This window comes from Xyrauchen texanus, chromosome 4 (assembly GCF_025860055.1).
Source record: "Xyrauchen texanus isolate HMW12.3.18 chromosome 4, RBS_HiC_50CHRs, whole genome shotgun sequence".
Taxonomy (NCBI): Eukaryota; Metazoa; Chordata; class Actinopteri; order Cypriniformes; family Catostomidae; genus Xyrauchen; species Xyrauchen texanus.
The window spans coordinates 27,470,906-27,489,311 of record NC_068279.1 but is presented as its reverse complement, the minus strand read 5'-3'; the positions used below and the strand labels follow the sequence as shown (position 1 = coordinate 27,489,311).

Genomic DNA, 18,406 nt, shown 5'->3' with positions numbered 1-18,406 from the left:
GCCTATTACAGTCTGACAGGACATTATCCTTGATTTCAGCTTGATCTCAGACACTGTTTGCTTGAAGTGGTACTTGTAAACTGTGCATGATGAGTGATCTTGTGAATAAGCCATGCCCCACCTGATGGCACAACTGTAAAATGAGACCGCCATCTAGTGATAGCTGCTTTTATTACACAAAGTTACACATTGATCCTGCAAGGCAAAACCAGTGGAAAGGAAGTCAAATGAATGAAACAACACACAAAAAGACATCAATGAATGCACATTCGATACTTCACAAGACCATTTTGTATTTCATTTGGAACATCTTCATTTGGTTGCATCAACAACTATGATTTAATTGTACAAAAGGGAACATTTATATTCACAAATATGTCTATATTTGTACAAATATTTTCAAATTCATTTAATAATAAATGACACAAACACAAATAAAGAGACATTGGCCCAGTGGGTAGGTGAAGTTTTCCCAAATGTGGGTAGATGTGCCCACATTTATGAATTAATTTAATACTTATTCATTGGTAGTTGTTTGTGTGTGGGTCAGCCATAGTAAAAAAAAAAATGTGAAACAAATGTCTCAAAATTCAAATAAATTAACAGAATCAACACAAAAACATGTCAGTTAATCCATGCCTAACTTGATTCACAAATGCACATTCATTTGGTCATTTTGTGTTTCATTTGGAGCGACAAATTTTGTTACATTTATACAAAAGGAATATTGGTATTTTCAAATATATCTATATTTTTACAAATCACTGCACATTCATTTAATTCAGAATTTCACAGACACAAGTTGAAAGGGGCATTTGTGTGTGGATAGTAAGATGCATGTATGACATTTATTGAATTGATGGATAAGTGTTTGTACATTTGTGAATAATGTTGATACTATATTCATCCCATATTTCTATGCTAGGGCCTGTGCTTTTGGGGCGAAAATCCTTCATCACTTGTTTTATTTAGGGATGAGATGTATCTTTTGCATGAAGAGCATGTGTTAGGTGTTTTGTTTTAGGCATGCGCAAAGTCATTTTATTATTTATGTAGTACTGTATAAAACAACCTCTGAGATCATAGTCTGACATTGCTGTATGTCAAAACGTATATTTCAGAATTTCTCACAACACACCTGGCTACAGCATGTACAAGGCTATCAGATCATCAAGTTGTCTCTTGGTGTGTCAGGATGACTAATGTCATTTAATAATCCAATAGCATTTTCACTAGCTCTCTCACTTAAGCTGCACCTGACCTAGTTGGAGATCACCCAGTTTGAGCTCTGTAGCCACTAACCAGACAAGATCTGTATACAGGGTTCCATAGCCATAGAGTATTTAACACAATTTAACCTCAAGGCCACAATTTCCTGTGTCTGTTCCCCAGGACAGATTTTTCAAATTACCATGTGAAATAAACCTGGTGTTGAATGCATTTTTTTTAAGCAGTCTTAGAAAACAAAACACAAAGATATTTAGAATAAATTAACTATTTAAGGATAGCAGCCAGTCACCATTAATGTAACAATACATGTTAACACTTGTTTTGAACTATTTGGTGCAGCCCCATACAGATTGTTTTGATATACTATTCTGCTGATGTTTTATTTATAATAATTTAAATAAAATAATAAAAAGTAAAATAATTTGTAAAAATTCAGCCTAAATCTGTTATCCTGTTAGGGTGTTCAGGCCACTCTAGCAAGTTTATGATCATTCTGTTGTTAATTCATGTTTGATAGGTTTTTCATAGCTATTCAGGATATTTTTATCAATAATTTTTTTATGTTATGTTGTTTATGCATAACAATTTAGGCCCCGGAGGGCAGTTATGGGAAATTCAAGGGCATACACATGTGTACTGTGACAAAAGTCAAAACTAAAATTTGCGAACTATTTGTTATCATATCAAATTTAGTGCAACACAAAGAACTTTTTGTATTCATGTTTCCATTTTTATTTTTTTGCATGCAGAAGTAAGTAATTTTATAACCTGTCATCCTAGTCTTAAGGCCTATTCACACCAACAGCCATGAACACATGCATTCCAATGGACTAGGGTTGTAGCAATTCACGGTTCGGTTCATGATACTGAACACACAGTTCGTTTCATGATTCTTTAAACTTAGCCTGAATCAAGACTTTTTTTTTCAAGTTATTTATTTAATATATATTTAAAACAGCTCTTTTTTATTTTTATTTTATCTTATCCCCTTTTCTTCCCAATTTTGGAATGCCCTATTCCCTCTACTTACTAGGTCCTCAAGATGGCGCGGTTACTCACCACAGTCCGGGTGGTGGAGGACAAATCTCAGTTGCATCCGCTTCTGAGACCGTCGATCCACGCATCTTATCATGTGGCTTGCTGTGCAGGACACCGTAGAGACTCACAGCATGTGGAGACTCATAGTACTCTCCGCGATCCACACACAACTTACCATGTGCCCCATTGAGAGCAAGAACCACCTAATCATGACCACAAGGAGGTTACCCCATGTGACTCTACCCTCCCTAGCAACAAGGCCGGTTGCCGGTTAGGAGACCTTGCTGGAGTCACTCAGACACCCTGGATTCAAACTCGTGACTCCAGGGGTGGTAGTCAGCGTCAATATTCGCTGAGCTACACAGTCCCCCAACAGATCCTTTCCTTTAAAATTTAGCTAAAAGTACTGTTCTTAAAATTTCTAAATGATCCATCACAGATGTTATGGAAAGCCTGCATCAGCCAAATGACAAAGTCATTGCATCTTGTGAATTTATTAAGTTAATCCAGGATGGACTTCAAAGACATTTTCATTAATCTTACAGTTCATACAAAATCTGGTTGGCCTTTAACACTTACTCAGTTTTCTGACTTTAAACCATGACTTGCACTACACACAAAAAAACTAATACTGGCATTATATTCATGCTGTTTAGCCAGAGGGGAACTGGGCCCTACAGTGAGTCTGGTTTCTCCCAAGGTTAAGTTCCGTGCCAAAGTCACCTTCGGCTTGCTCACTGGTATTCTAAACACAAATATTTACTTAAATACTTAATTATTTATTTTTAGACACAATTTAAAATCATATTTTATCAAACTGCACAATGATGATTCTAAGACTGTTAAAGCATGATTTTCTGTAAAGCTGCTTTTAGATTAATATGGCACTTATTAATCGTTATATTATAATAAATCATTATATAAAACTTTAACCCTCTGTAAACTTACATTTTCTCTCACACAATCAGAGCAGATCATTCTCACGCTTCAAGCAGATATTCGATCCCTCGCATTCAAAAGGCGTTCCAGGTTTTAGTTTCCACAGATTCAGCCAAACTCATCTTTTTTTTTTTTCCTCATCCAGCTGATCCATCATCCAGCGTTGACATCCTTCATAAGTTTACTGTATAACTGCACTTTTGTTGTCAAACCAATCTTTGACCAATCTTTTTTTAAGTTTAGTGCTAGGGGTAGGTGCAGGGTTTCTGTTGGACTCCAAATAAACACAATAAACACTGTGTGAACGTTGCATGCGACTCTCGCATGACTTTCGTCAACTGGGGAGTTACCTTCTTAACACAACTGGATTAGGCTGGTCACACAGTCTTCTTCATTATTTCAGGTTACTACGTTCAACACATCGACATGCAGAGAATGATTAATGGAAAGGGAGATTATTTTTGAGGACTATCAATTGGTACTTCATTATTGTTGAATATGAAGTAGCCTCTAAATTATTATTATTTTTTTTTAATATATTTCAAAATGTAGTACATTCAGTGTTTCTTGTAAGAAAACAAAATAATAACAAGGATGTGGATGTACTCTCCATTCAATTATAGGTAAAGTAAATATTATTAATAATTATTATTAAAAATCTCGACACACAAATCAAAGCTAGTATTAACAGTGATTTAATTGGCATGCACTTCACTTCTACTGGTTGATTTTGAAAAATTTAATTCATTTATTGAGTCACGAAAAATGTAACCAAAAATATTTCTAAATTCAAATGACCCTTTAAACTAAAGGAAAATAAAATCAAATTAACAAAGTGGTCATAACCATTTTACCCTCTCCAACTTCTTCCACTGGCCCCTTTCGCAGTGACATAAAAATCACTCTACGACAACAGTTGGAAAAATAACAATACAAATTAGATCATGAATACAATTGTAAATATAAACATAATAATAACTGAAAAAGAATCCATGACTAGTTTAACACAAATCTCATAATTTTTTGTTTTGTTTCATAAAATGGCTACTACAGTGATTATCAGGGACTTTTGTACCGAGTTTGAACATGAACTTTATTATCACCTGTTGGTGAAATCTCCAAACTGCAAATGCAGGAACTGAGTTTAAATTTTGCGCTGAGATAAGACATGGTTTTGAAACGTCTTAGCGCATTTACCTATTTCTCAGGAAAATAGCAAATTGCGCTTAATGACATTTCAGTACCATATAATATATCCACAGTTTATGTGTGTACACCCACAGATTACGCAAACACTCCCACCCACGCCAACTTGCACTCTGCGCTGACACGAAAAATGCACTTAAAATTAGAGCTCTCACAAAAATTGGATAAGACATTACGCACAGTCGCTTTGCGCACTCATGGAAATAGAGCCCCAAAGATTCTTGCCACAAGCCTACAGCATTGATCCAGTTACCTTCTCATTAAAGTGTGTTTCACTCAAAGGTGATATTCTACTATTCAAAAGCTGTACGATTGACTTTACTTTTAATAAAACTCCCATCTTGATTTTATTTATATATTTATTGTCCAAAAGGTCTTTCTCAATCATTAAATTAGGTAAATGCTTTAACTGCATGAAATAACTGCATCTCCCACATACTGGAGCATGGTATTTTAAATGTTTACTTGTTTCTCTTAATGAACACTGGCGCTGTATGCTTTACTGGTCTCTTTTGACCCTTGGTGATTTGCAGTTCAAGCTGATCTGTGGTGAAATGTCTACTACATTTACATTTACATTTATGCATTTGGCAGACGCTTTTATCCAAAGCAACTTACAGTGCAATTATTACAGGGACAATCCCCCCGGAGCAACCTGGAGTTAAGTGCCTTGCTCAAGGACACAATGGTGGTGGCCGTGGGGTTAGAACCTGCAACCTTCTGATTAACAGCCCTGTGCTTTAGCCACTACGCCATCACCACTCCAATCTACTACAGATTGTTGTTTGAGGTAAAACATATAATGATTTCAGTCTATGTTTATCAGCCATTACTTTTTTAGATTGGCATGAGCTTGGAAGCTTCAACAACTTAATGTGCTGTTGAATTTCAAAGACACTGCACAGTGATCAGAATATTAACACTACTAAAGACACTAATTAAAGCAGTGTTTTGGGACACAAATAATGTAAATAAGCGAGCAGTGTAATTTCAAATACAAAGCATGTCATGATGTCAAGTGCCCAAGTATCCACTGTATCAAATTTTGTGCAACATATCACCTACATAGGATTTATTTGTCCTTGTGTAAGAATTGATTAACTTTCAAGACCTAGAAATCCATAACCTCTCGAACATGTAACAAATTATCTTATTGTTTTGATTAGAATTTTATTTCTCTTACAGTTCTCTTTATTTTACTTTTTAATATCTGGGGGATTTAATTATGTATTTTTATAATTGCTTAAAGTTTAGCCTAATTGAGCCTCCTGGGCAAATGAAGCACATACTTAAACCAGTAATTGGTTTGTTCTCTCTCTCCTTCTCTCATTTAGGTTCGCCCCAATTCCTGCCTCCATCAACTTCACTCAAGTCCACCTGCCTGACCCTGATACCCCTTAAAATGGGCAGTTTTCTTGACCTCATAGGATGAATGAAACATTAAAGCTAAAGCATCAATTGTAAATCATATACAGGGCCCTGACTGTCAAGCTTTGGCCCATGGCGAGATGAATGCCTGCATACGATGATGATGGCTAAAAAGCAAGAATCCCGGATGCCTATCTACAACCTAGTTGTTGTTGGTCTGTCAGGTACTGAGAAGGAGAAAGGCCAATGTGGAGTTGGCAAATCCTGTCTTTGTAACCGCTTTGTCCGTCCTAGTGCAGATGAATTTCATCTTGATCACACTTCTGTCCTAAGTACCAGTGACTTTGGTGGCCGGGTTGTCAATAATGACCATTTCCTTTTCTGGGGAGAGGTGGGACGAGTTTCGGAAGATGGGGCAGAGTGCAGGATGCATGTGGTGGAGCAGACAGAATTCATTGATGACCAGACATTTCAACCCCATCGCAGCACAGCCTTGCAGCCTTACATCAAAAGAGCTGCCTCCACCAAACTGGCTTCTGCAGAAAAACTCATGTACTTCTGCACTGATCAGTTGGGGCTGGAGCAGGACTTTGAACAGAAGCAAATGCCAGAAGGAAAGTTGCAGGTGGATGGCTTTATGCTTTGTGTGGATGTCAGTCGTGGTATGAACCGCAACTTTGATGACCAAATGAAATTTGTCACCAACTTGTATAATCATTTAAGCAAGACAAAAAAGCCTATTGTACTGGTTCTCACTAAGTGTGATGAAGGGGTGGAGCGATACATCAAGGATTCTCATACCTTTGCCATTTCAAAAAAGAACTTGCAGGTTGTTGAGACTTCAGCAAGGTCCAATGTCAATGTTGACTTGGCTTTCCTTACTTTGCTACAGCTTGTTGATAAGGGAAGAGGTAAGCCCAAGATCGTACCTTACTTTGAGGCATTAAAACATCAGAGTCAACTAATTGCCTCTACAAAGGATCGCTATGAGTGGTTGGTGAACCACATCGTGAAGAATCATAATGAAACTTGGCCCAACATCAGCCGATGTATGCAAACCTCAACTGAATACAATGAGTATGTATTTTTAGAAGGTACAGGTAAGTCCAAGAAGCTATTTCAACAACATATTCACCGGCTAAAGCAGGAGCACATTGAAAGGCGTCGCAAAGGATATTTGAGCACTCTTCCACTCGCCTTGAGTACCTTGGTGTCTGAGTTGGATGAAATTGAGCATTTGAGCTGGTCTGGGGTGCAGAAGGTCCTTGAGTCCAAAAAAGATTTTGATCATTGGTTTGTGGTTCTGGATGATGCGCCATGGGAGGAAACACCACATCTTGACAACATGGAGGATGATCGAATTCCCTTTGATGTGTTAGACACAACAGCTGCTGAAATAATCTTTGATGCACACCTTGAACACCTGCGCAATGAATGCAAGCGTGCTCAGATGCGGCATGAGTTCAAAGCAAAATTGGCATCTTCACCTTTCGTTACCCCTGGCAAGCCCTGGGAAGAGGCCCGCAGCTTCATCATGAATGAAGAATTCTACCAGTGGCTTGAGGAGCCTGAATATTTGGACATTTATAACCGGCACCAGAAAGTAATAATAGACAGAGCAAAAGATGATTTTCAGGAGCTTCTACTGGAATACTCTGAGCTTTTCTATGAACTTGAGGTAGATGCTAAACCTAGTAAAGAGAAGATGGGAGCAATTCAGGAAGTGTTAGGAGAAGAACAACGCTTCAAGGTACTGCATAAATTGCAAGCTGAAAGGGATGCTTTAGTGTTGAAACACATCCATTTTGTGTATCACCCTACTAAAGAAACTTGTCCTAACTGTCCACACTGTGTTGACAACAAAATTGAGCAAATACTAGCTTCATGCTTTCCCACACGATACCCTTTCTTTGGAAAGTCCCATGTGACTGATGGAAAGGTTGATAGGATAAATCTTGTTATACTTGGCAAAGACGGTCTAGCTAGAGAATTAGCAAATGAGATTCGGGCTTTGTGTACCAATGATGATCATTATGTGCTTGAAGGTAGAATGTATGAACTTGTCCTTCGGCCCATAGAGGGCAATGTTAGACTTCCTGTTAACTCATTTCATACAGCCACATTCACTCCCCATGGATGCCTATGTTTGTACAATTCAAAAGAGTCTTTGTCATATATTGTAGAAAGCATTGATAAGTTACGAGAGTCCACACTTGGCAGAAGGGACAGACATATGGCTCAGCTTCCTCTGTCACTCTTGTTAGTAAACAAAAGAGGTGTTGGAGGACTGGGCGAAATTGGTGGAGAGACTGCCCAAACATTAATCCCACAGGGTCAGCAGTTAGCCATAAAACTGCAATGTAACTACCTGGAACCAGCCACTTCAGGCACTGGCTATGGTCGAAATGTGAATGAAAGGCAGATCAACCAGGTCTTGAAAGGTCTACTTGAAACTAGGAGGACTTCTACATTCCATAGCTGTTATCCACCTGCACCCCCACTTCCTCCATGTATTAGAGACTTACAGCAGGACCAGAGCCCAGAGGCTGAATTGTGTATTGTCATGTGCCTGATGTGTGGAGACCCTTATGACATTGATCAACTTCTTGCGCCATTCCTTCTCCCTCAGTATTGCAAGCCGACCTCGCCTCAGGCAAGTGGTACTTCGGTACTGCTTGAACAGACAATTGGTGGCCACAAGCATACAATTGAACTATTCCTAATGTCATACCATGCTTCTTTTGCCACACGTAAGAGTCGGCTGGTGAATGGCTACATTGCTGTATACTCTGCCTGTCGTAAGGCTTCTTTTGAAACCCTGTGTGCCTTTTTGTGCGAGGTTCAGGACATTATCCCAATTCAGTTGCTTGCAGTGGAAGAAACCCAAGCAAAGCTTATAGACTCTGAGTCTGCTCATGAGTTTTTAGTCCAAGGTGAAGAACTGGCCCAGGAAATTGAGGGACGGTGTTGCAGTCTTGTTTGTGGCCCTGGTGGAGTTGTTGGAGGGCTTCACAAAATAGACCTCTTGGAATCATTTTTCACAGAGGTATTAGAAAAGAAAACAATTGTTGAGGCCAGCCACATGTATGCAAATGTTGCAGAAGCCAGTAGCACAAACGAGAATGTCTATTCACCACACTGTGGCTCCACTAGCCCTCTCACAATGCTGTTAGATTCTGAGGAAGACATGGAAGCTTCCCCACCTTACCATGATGGCACACTAACCTCTCATGGTGGATTCAAACTGCCTGACTTGGACTCAGGTGACACACTCTCTGTAATCTCTGACCTTAGCACTTTTGAGAACAAGCTAAACAATAAAGTCCCTCCACAAGTGAGACCCAAACCTTGTGTTACATTTGACCTCAGAAAAACTAATTTAAGCCCTTATGCGGATGCAGTCAGCCAACGGCGGTCTCTTACCACCAATGTGACGTGGCCTCTAGGAGGAGATTACGATCCTTCAGACTATGCTGAGCCAATGGATGCTGTCTCTAAGCCACGCCCAAGCTATGAGGACAGTATATACTCTGTACCACATGACAGCACACAGGGCAAAATTATTACCATCCGCAATTCCAATAGGATGCACACCAATGGAGTAGGCAATGGATCAGACAGTGAAGGGGATGCCAGCTCTTTAGAGAGACGTTGCAAATTCTCAGCAGCGAGGGTGAAGCCACAACTCTATCGTGATCGTTCCAAACGGCTGGGGAAGTTCAGTATTTTTCGCACAAGTTTTTCCATTGGTAGTGATGATGAGATTGGCACCCTTTCAAGGTCAAAAGAAGATGATGCTTCAAGACTGAAAGGAGACATACTCAATGAAGAAGGTGAAGATCCCAAAAAGAGGAACATACTGAAAAGTCTTCGCCGACCAGGAAAAGTGAGTTTTAATTAGTTATTTATTTAACATGGCTTTTATGCCACACTTTTTAAATAATATGATAATTTGTCTTCAAATTAATTGATCTTTTTTATACCACATTAATGAGAAGGTCTTTTTGCCTTAACATTTCATTGTTTTAAATGTATTCATAAATTATTTGTCTGTGTCTTGCTGTTTGGCAGAAAACAAGACCAAAGCCTCGACATTCTATCTCTAAGCCTTTGGAGAGTAACTATTTTGGGGTTCCTCTGGTGAACGTGGTTTCCCCTGAAAGGCCCATTCCACTTTTCATTGACAAGTGCATCCATTATATTGAGATAACAGGTACATTTGCTGCTGCTGTCATTTCGCCATTGTAACACCCCATCAGAGATGTGCTAGGGCACCATATAAGCTTATCCTTGTCACAGTGTTCAGTTATAATTAGATGGTTAATAGGTCTTAACTGCCATAAATCACACCACAGCATACTATTGAACATGGTTAACATAATCACTCATGTTTTCTTCGGCCTGGATGTCATTTTTGGTCTTGCAATGCAGAGTCTGACAAAAATGTTTGTGACAGAGCAAGTTGTGCTTAATCCCAGATTAATCCCTCTCTCTGTGTGTCTCTTTCAGGTTTGACCACAGAGGGAATCTACAGGGTAAGTGGAAATAAGTCAGAGATCGAGAGCGTGCAGAGACAGTTTGAACAGGGTAAGTTCAGAAGGATAACAAAACTTAATAAAACTGGGGTCATCATACTTAATATAATAACGGATTTGCTTTATTTATTTTCTTTACATGTACATTTTGTATGTTTAAAGATTTTGTTAGTGTTTATTAGTGTGTGTTGTTAAATAATTTATGGATTTCACATTTCATCTTGTCGATTAATTTGTTTGTTTGTTTTTAGACCACAATCTGGACCTAGTGGAGAAGGACTTCACTGTGAATACAGTTGCTGGGGCATTGAAAAGTTTCTTCTCTGAGCTGCCTGAGCCTCTGATTCCTTATAGCTCACAGGAGGAGCTGATGGAAGCTTTCAGTAAGATTTCACCTATCAGTCTTAAAATGTGTATGAGAGGAAAATTATATCTTAAATGCACATTTTTAAATTATAAACTAACAATGTGTTGCATGATGATGAAATAAATTTGGGTGTTATGTCACCCATAACACAGTGCCTATTCTAAACCTGTGGAACAATAAGTTGTTGTTTTATTGTCAATAGAAATTAATGACAGAGAACAGAGGCTACGCACTATGAAGGACGTGCTAAGGAGATTTCCCAGGGAGAATTTTGATGTCTTCAAACATGTTATGAGCCATCTAAACAAGTAAGTGTCAAACCACCTGCAGCTGATAACTGTTTGAGAAAAGATAAATTGGAGAAACTTCAAACTTTCTCTCTCTCTGTCTCTCAGGGTTAGTCAGTGGAACAGAGTCAACTTAATGACCAGTGAAAATCTATCCATCTGTTTCTGGCCGACACTGATGCGACCAGCCTTCACATCTATGGATGCCCTGACAGCCACACGCACCTACCAGACAATCATCGAGATATTCATCCATCAGTGTGCTTTCTTCTTTTACAACCAACCTCTGGCTGAGTCACCCACTGGCCCCTTTGGACCCCCTGGACCACTGGTGCCCTCTGGATTGCCCCCTCCCCCACAGCTGCCCCTTCTTATTGCTCATTGACCCAACATTTTACCACCCTTTTGCAATCCCCCCCAAATTCTCCCCCTCAGAGCCCCCACACACCCCTTGCAGAACCACAAACACTGTGAGTTGGGGAAAATGCAGCCTATGATTATAAATGAATTGTACACACACATTACAGTGCATGCATACACATCTACATTCACATATATGCCCTGCACACACACAGACATTTAAATGCCTCTAACACATGTAGCTTGTTTAGGTCAGTGTTTTATGTGAAAAATGTATTTGGGAAGGAGTTGGTGATCATCTACAGTTACTTACACATCAATCAATCCAAACACACTCCAGATGAAGGTCTGTGCACTTATGAGCTCTTGAACATTCTTTAAAAGCCAGCAAAGGCTCCAGTTTGTGTTTGTGATTGCCATGTCAGCACTGCTCTTGATATAGTTTATTTCAAAAGGGGGATGTTCTTATTTTCCAGAGTGTGAACATACGTAGATATGTTAATCAAAAAGGAAATTAGCAGATTTGAAAGACTTGAAGATTTTCCTGCTTGCTCTTTCTCACTGCATACTAGCCAACCAATGGTGTTTTTTAAAACTATCTGTGTATCTGATATCTATCCCTTTTTCTATTCTGCTTTTTCTATCCACAAATGCCTCTCTTCCACAATCCATCTGTCTACCTTTTTTATATGGAACTGTAGTAAATGGGACATTGTAGTCATGAAAAATCATTTAGCACTTAATGATGTTCAATCTTCCATCATAAAACATTTTGGGAGAATAATAGAATGAAATACTTTTCCCCTCTTTTCGCCCCTTTATTTCAAGAAAATGAATGAAATCACTTAAGCTGCAAACATATTCATCATTTTGCTTGGGTTTTGTTTTCAACACTACCATAATTTGTTTATATCCTATGGAAAGAATTCTGAAAAGATAAATGCTTTGAATTTTTTTTCTCTTGCTTCCGAGATTTGATGTTCTGACACCTGACGCGATGTTGATGAGGAATTGCAACACTGACGACTGGTTGGTTTAAAATGTTGCCACTGTGTTTGCCACTGTGTTTGAAGGCTCAAAAAACTTTGAAACTTGAGTGATCAGACAGAGATCAGTCCTATTTCTGGACTAAATTTCCTTTCTTTTATGATTCTCCATCTTTAACTGCTATGAGTATTTTTGGACCTATTATACAGACTGAATTTTAGCTAACGTGACCTTAAATTCATATCACAAGTTTTGTATTGTCATCTTCATGTAACTGAATAAGAATGACAAATTTGGCCTTTTCTGCTTTTAACATCTCATGTTTTGTCTAAACTCGTCTGGACAAATCCATAATGTATAAAGAGACAATGATTCATTGTGTGTAGATTGTATGTATATTACCTAATTACCTTAATATTTCTGAAGTGACGTTATTTCTAAATGTGTTCTGCTTGCATATGCCACTTCCCATTTCTATCCTGCCAAGGTAGAAAAGCTGAAGTACCAAAGTAGTGCAATGTGGCGGATGAGGTTTCAACACTAGTTGTAAATATTTTGATGAAGGTGTTGGGGATGAGTATTTCAGATTGAACTCATACACTTGAAAATAACCCATGGCAAATCGTTGATGATTTGAAAATGTTTTTTTTTATTATTATTATTATTATTATTATTATTTTCATTCCGTGTACCTGCTGCTTTTCTACCAGGCTAAACAAATATGAAATCATCCCAGCTTTACTTGAAGTGTACAATGTTTCTTTCATATTGAGCTTTCCAGCAAGCTGCTTGAAAGCTCTAGATTTACTGTAGTAACTAGTCTGGATGTTGATACAGCCATTTTTGAATGTTATCATAATGGTTACAGATTTGAGGCCCTTGAAGAGTGCCACAAAATGTTCTCTTTTTTAAGTAGAAGTGTTGATGTAGAAGTAGAGCTTCTTTGGATTATTTCCACCAAGAAAATGTGATCATTTCCTATTCTTTGTTGCTTTGTGTTGAATCCAAAATGTAGAAAACAGGCATTCAATTGGTTTTGGTTCTGCAGCTTTGGGAGTAATATATAAACAATGTGTTTCATGTTGTGATTTACAACTCCTAACTGACTGAGTTTACATATGTTTGCACCCTGAAATTTTATAAATGAACCCTAGCAACTAGTAAGCGAGCCCAAGGCAAAATCCTGGGGTAGATGTGACCATTATGGCAATTCTGATATGCCACTGTATTAATTGATAATTGTCATTATAATAATCATTAAACCATTTCTTGCACTTTTAAATATGTCATTTACCATGGCTTTATCAGAATGACTGAGATATGTGTATTTTGTTTTCGTGACCTAGCGAGCATTTAAAGCCTGTTTGACCATTTTATTTAAAGTGTCTGAGTTAGCAGTGTATATGTTTTGGGTTTTAACTCACAAAAACTAATATCAGTGTAATCAGAAAGAAGTCTGACCAAGTTCAGCTGTATTACTTTGGGGTCTAAATACAAGCTTAGATTGGACACAAGAGCAAGTCAATGCTAATTTCACATTTTTGGCTCTATGAGAATGAATGACTGTCCTCTTGTGGCCATAATTGGATCAGCAGGTATGAATTTGTTTAATAAAAAATAAAAAAAGTGAATTTCCTAATATACATAACAAATCTGAAAAGCTAGTAACAATGATTGAAATATAAATAACAAGAGAAAACCTGTTCACAACTACTTCTTTTTTATGTTGGCTGGTCTGTTGAAAAAGGATCTGTAATCTGTACTCCAAAGGATTTCATTCTTTATCACTTGCTCTGTTCTCCGTACACCTATCACCCCGTCACGCCCCCTTCCTTGTGTCTTTTGTTTGTATTAATTGGTAGAGCAGTGCTTTCTGCTGTGAACAGATGGTTTATTTCCTTTAATGTGGGACAGACAGCTTTTGTTTAACTTTTATTTAGGAGTGATTTGAGAGATATTTAGCAGACAGTATGGCTGTATAATGTGGCTCTCTTAATTCATGCAACAACAGTTTGTTCTGTTTGAGGTGAAAAACACTGCCTTTAAGTTGGACGTGTTTGTTTCATATTTGAACAGAAGACAAGGCTAGGCTAACTTGGTAGCATTCATGACTAAAGATCTTTACAGGGTGAAGTTTTTCATATGTATTCAGTATTTCAGAATATGAGCCTGATTAAAAATAAATATTTATGAGAACTAATGAAAAAACATCAGCAAAATGATCCTGTTATGAAAGTGTCAGACTTTAAATAAACTGAACAACAAAAAATAAATACATTTTGTAACATGAATGATGTTCTCAATTATCTGTGATTCTCGTATATTGTTTACTTAATGAGCGACAGTTGTTTGAATATGTGGTTTATAGTTGCTATAATCATAAACAATTAACTTTGGTACACTAAAAGTATGTGGAAACCCTCAGTGCTACACTACAATGATATTCTGTGATTCCAAATTTGTGGCTACAGTTTGGGTAGGATCTTTTCTGTTTCGAAATGACAGTACCACTGTTTACAAAGCAGGTCCATAAAGAAATGGTTTACCAAGTGGAAGAACTTGCATGGCTTGCACAAGCCCAGACCTGAACCCCTTGTTGAACACTGTTGGGATGAACTGGAACAGAGAACCATGCAGGCTCATAACACCACTGACGCTCTTGTGTTTTTTTAAACATTAAAAAGCATGGCAAACAGTTTGAAATCCCTCCCTTTGCTACTATAACAGCTTCCATTCTTCTGGTATGGCTTTCCATTTAATGTTGGAATGTTGATGCAGGGATTTAGAAATGTAAATGAACTCTATTATGACTGGCTTACCTCCAAGATTAAATGTGTCGCATAAACTGTTAAGGTTGGATTTAAATAATTTGGGACCTTGGTACAAATTAACTTTGTGCATTTGTTTCAAACACTGGGATCATTTGGTAGGCTTGGCATAGCCACAGGTGCAACCCCAGTGCCAGAAATGGCACAATGTTTGGATTCGTTCAATTAAAAAGTAAGTAACTTTGTTACTATGAAATAGAAAATTATACTTCACTGATGAGTTCTTCCCTGAAAACTAGAAGAAGTGGGTGCTAGGGTTTGTCAAATGATTTCAGCATTGTTTTCTCACTGAAATATTTGCACTTTTTAAATAGCTTATTCTGTTCACTTTTCATAATGCAATGATGGATATTAAATATAAATTAAATGTACTTTTGAAATACAAAAAAGGTGTCCACTGTGTTATTTTGAGATTTTATTTTCTTTGAAAAACACAAAGAGAAGGCTGATACCTGTCTGCAAACAGGTGGTGTCATTAGAAATGTGCAGGTTCTTTAATTGCAGTAATTCTGCAGTTCAAAGATGCTGCAGGGTTTGTGGCAACACTGCTCTACAATGCCTCTCTTCCTTATCAGCTCAGCATGATCTTTAAATGCGAAGTCAGCCACCTCATTTTCCTGGCCAGATTTAGGAGGAAGGAAACCTGGAACGGATACAACAACATTTTTATATTAGTCTAGTGGTTTAATGTAAGCAAGGGTGTAGATTTGGCTTGAACATTGGGGGGTTGCAAGTGTGAAGCATTTACCCATGTTTCCATTGATCATGGTATAAATATTGGGAGGGTTGTACTTGCCTGTTTTGATTATTGAGGGGGTTACCTCTCCCCATACCATTTCACTATAAATGTTGACCTCTCCAGTCTCCTTGGCGCAGTCATGATTTGAAGCTCGATTACACTTCCTAGCGCTTGATGCAAGCACAGAGCACATGCACAGTGCGTGTACACACACAGAGCATGTGTGTATCTGTGTATACGTCAAGCACGAGGAAGTGTAATCACTCAAGTCTTATGAATTACCTTTATGCTACATTTATGTCCTTTTTGGAGCTTCAAACTTTTGGACCTGATTGACTTGCATTGCATGGAGAAAGAACAAACATTTCATACTGCATCTCCATCAAAAAAAAAAAAAAGAAAGAAAAATCTTCACATATGTCCCGTAGAAGAATGAAAGTCATATGAGTAAATGATGAGAGAATTATATCACGTTTGACCATTTAAAGTGTCTGAGTTAGCAGTGTATATGCTTTGGGTTTTAACTCACAAAAACTAATATCAGTGTAATCAGAAAGAAGTCTGACCAAGTTCAGCTGTATTACTTTGGGGTCTAAATACAAGCTTAGATTGGACACAAGAGCAAGTCAATGCTAATTTCACATTTTTGGCTCTATGAGAATGAATGACTGTCCTCTTGTGGCCATAATTGGATCAGCAGGTATGAATTTGTTTAATAAAAAATAAAAAAGTGAATTTCCTAATATACATAACAAATCTGAAAAGCTAGTAACAATGATTGAAATATAAATAACAAGGGAAAACCTGTTCACAACTACTTCTTTTTTATGTTGGCTGGTCTGTTGAAAAAGGATCTGTAATCTGTACTCCAAAGGATTTCATTCTTTATCACTTGCTCTGTTCTCCGTACACCTATCACCCCGTCACGCCCCCTTCCTTGTGTCTTTTGTTTGTATTAATTGGTAGAGCAGTGCTTTCTGCTGTGAACAGATGGTTTATTTCCTTTAATGTGGGACAGACAGCTTTTGTTTAACTTTTATTTAGGAGTGATTTGAGAGATATTTAGCAGACAGTATGGCTGTATAATGTGGCTCTCTTAATTCATGCAACAACAGTTTGTTCTGTTTGAGGTGAAAAACACTGCCTTTAAGTTGGACGTGTTTGTTTCATATTTGAACAGAAGACAAGGCTAGGCTAACTTGGTAGCATTCATGACTAAAGGTCTTTACAGGGATAAGTATTCAGTATTTCAGAATATGAGCCTGATTAAAAATATATATATTTAATTATATTTTTATAATTTTTATAATATTATTCTTATGCAGACCAGAATATCTCTAAAGTATCAAGAGGATTACTTTCTTAGTAACTATTCCCATATTAGTAGTACACCACTATTCAAAGTTCCTCTTGAAACATATACTTTCTTACCGATGAGGGGGTCAGCATCTCTCTTGGGGTTATAAAAGAAGCCTGTTGGACCACAGACCAGGTAGAGCGCATCAACCAGATGAGATCCACACAGATGCTGCGGGGCCCCTCCATTTGCATTGACACCAGAGACAGCCAACAGGAACAGCAAAGCACCAGCCTGGAGCCACACTGCCATATTCACACTGAGATAAAGAGACACATATTCCCTTTTAATTAATAAAACACATTAAATAGTGAGTATGCATAATAAACAGTCATCATCTCATCTCTTTAGAAATAAGAAACAATTGTAAGAATTTACTGTTCATTTACAATCCTGCCAGTCTTTTACCTGTTCTTAATGCAGAGGACAAGAAATACAGAGGTAGATGGTAGTGGAGCTGAGAAAATCGAGATGGTTTGGGATGAACAAGATGTCTTTCTCACTTTTATATCTACACAAGTGATGCTGGGTTAAGCCAGGTTCTGCAAACTTTGCCTGACTCAGTGGAAAATGAGTCTTGTTAGTGCAAACACACACTAGCTTCTTTAAGTGACTGTCCAATTACACATGCCACATTAGCTTTGTTTACCTAGCCAATTCATTTTAATGTCTGAGCAGTATTACGCTTGCAAAAGACAAACACATTCTGGTGCTCATGCAGGTCTAGTAACCTATGTTGTCAATCTGAAGTCAGTTTTGTTAACTGTTAATAATAGTTGAGAATGGACGTTTACACAGAATGGCCTGATCATGGATCTGCCGGATGAATATTGGGTGAGTAGCAGCAGCAGGTGACAGCTGGCGAGCTTTCTTTGTAATGATCATTTGTGTGAAACAAGCAGAAAGTCTCCTGTTAGCCCATTCACAAGGACATGGGATGAATTAAAAGATGCCTGATTAGTCGTAAGTAATGTTTGTTACGTTGTCAGTGTGACGTTTTCTTGCAGTCAAGATGGATTGTCGAAATGTTCTATGTAATGCAATAATATATTTAGTTGCAAACAACCACAAACTGTAATAATGTTCCAAAGAGTTTCAAAAGTAATGTACTTTAAAAAAGGCACTAATCTCATATGAAATTATTCATATTTGGTAAAAATAGCAG

General features: G+C 37.9%; 2 protein-coding genes across 2 annotated transcripts in view; one reads left to right on the top strand and one right to left on the bottom strand.

Moving 5' to 3' along the window:
* LOC127639698 (rho GTPase-activating protein 35-like) overlaps positions 1–15,487 on the top strand; it is a 31,052-nt gene extending 15,565 nt beyond the window's left edge. Inside the window, exons 2-8 of the mRNA XM_052121866.1 lie at positions 5,048–5,203; positions 5,748–9,667; positions 9,853–9,994; positions 10,291–10,368; positions 10,568–10,699; positions 10,886–10,991; positions 11,079–15,487. Coding sequence (XP_051977826.1) covers positions 5,939–9,667; positions 9,853–9,994; positions 10,291–10,368; positions 10,568–10,699; positions 10,886–10,991; positions 11,079–11,355 — 4,464 coding nt within the window. The 5' untranslated portion in view covers positions 5,048–5,203; positions 5,748–5,938 and the 3' untranslated portion in view covers positions 11,356–15,487. The remainder of the gene's footprint in view (positions 1–5,047; positions 5,204–5,747; positions 9,668–9,852; positions 9,995–10,290; positions 10,369–10,567; positions 10,700–10,885; positions 10,992–11,078) is intronic.
* A 65-nt stretch (positions 15,488–15,552) lies between these two features.
* On the bottom strand, positions 15,553–17,706 carry LOC127639858 (insulin). Its single transcript, XM_052122158.1, has 3 exons — positions 17,650–17,706; positions 17,316–17,500; positions 15,553–15,788 (listed from the first exon to the last, which is right to left on the bottom strand). Exons 2-3 carry the CDS (start codon positions 17,491–17,493, stop codon positions 15,640–15,642), a joined length of 327 nt encoding a protein of 108 aa, XP_051978118.1. The 5' UTR covers positions 17,494–17,500; positions 17,650–17,706; the 3' UTR covers positions 15,553–15,639.
* Positions 17,707–18,406: the final 700 nt, after the last annotated feature.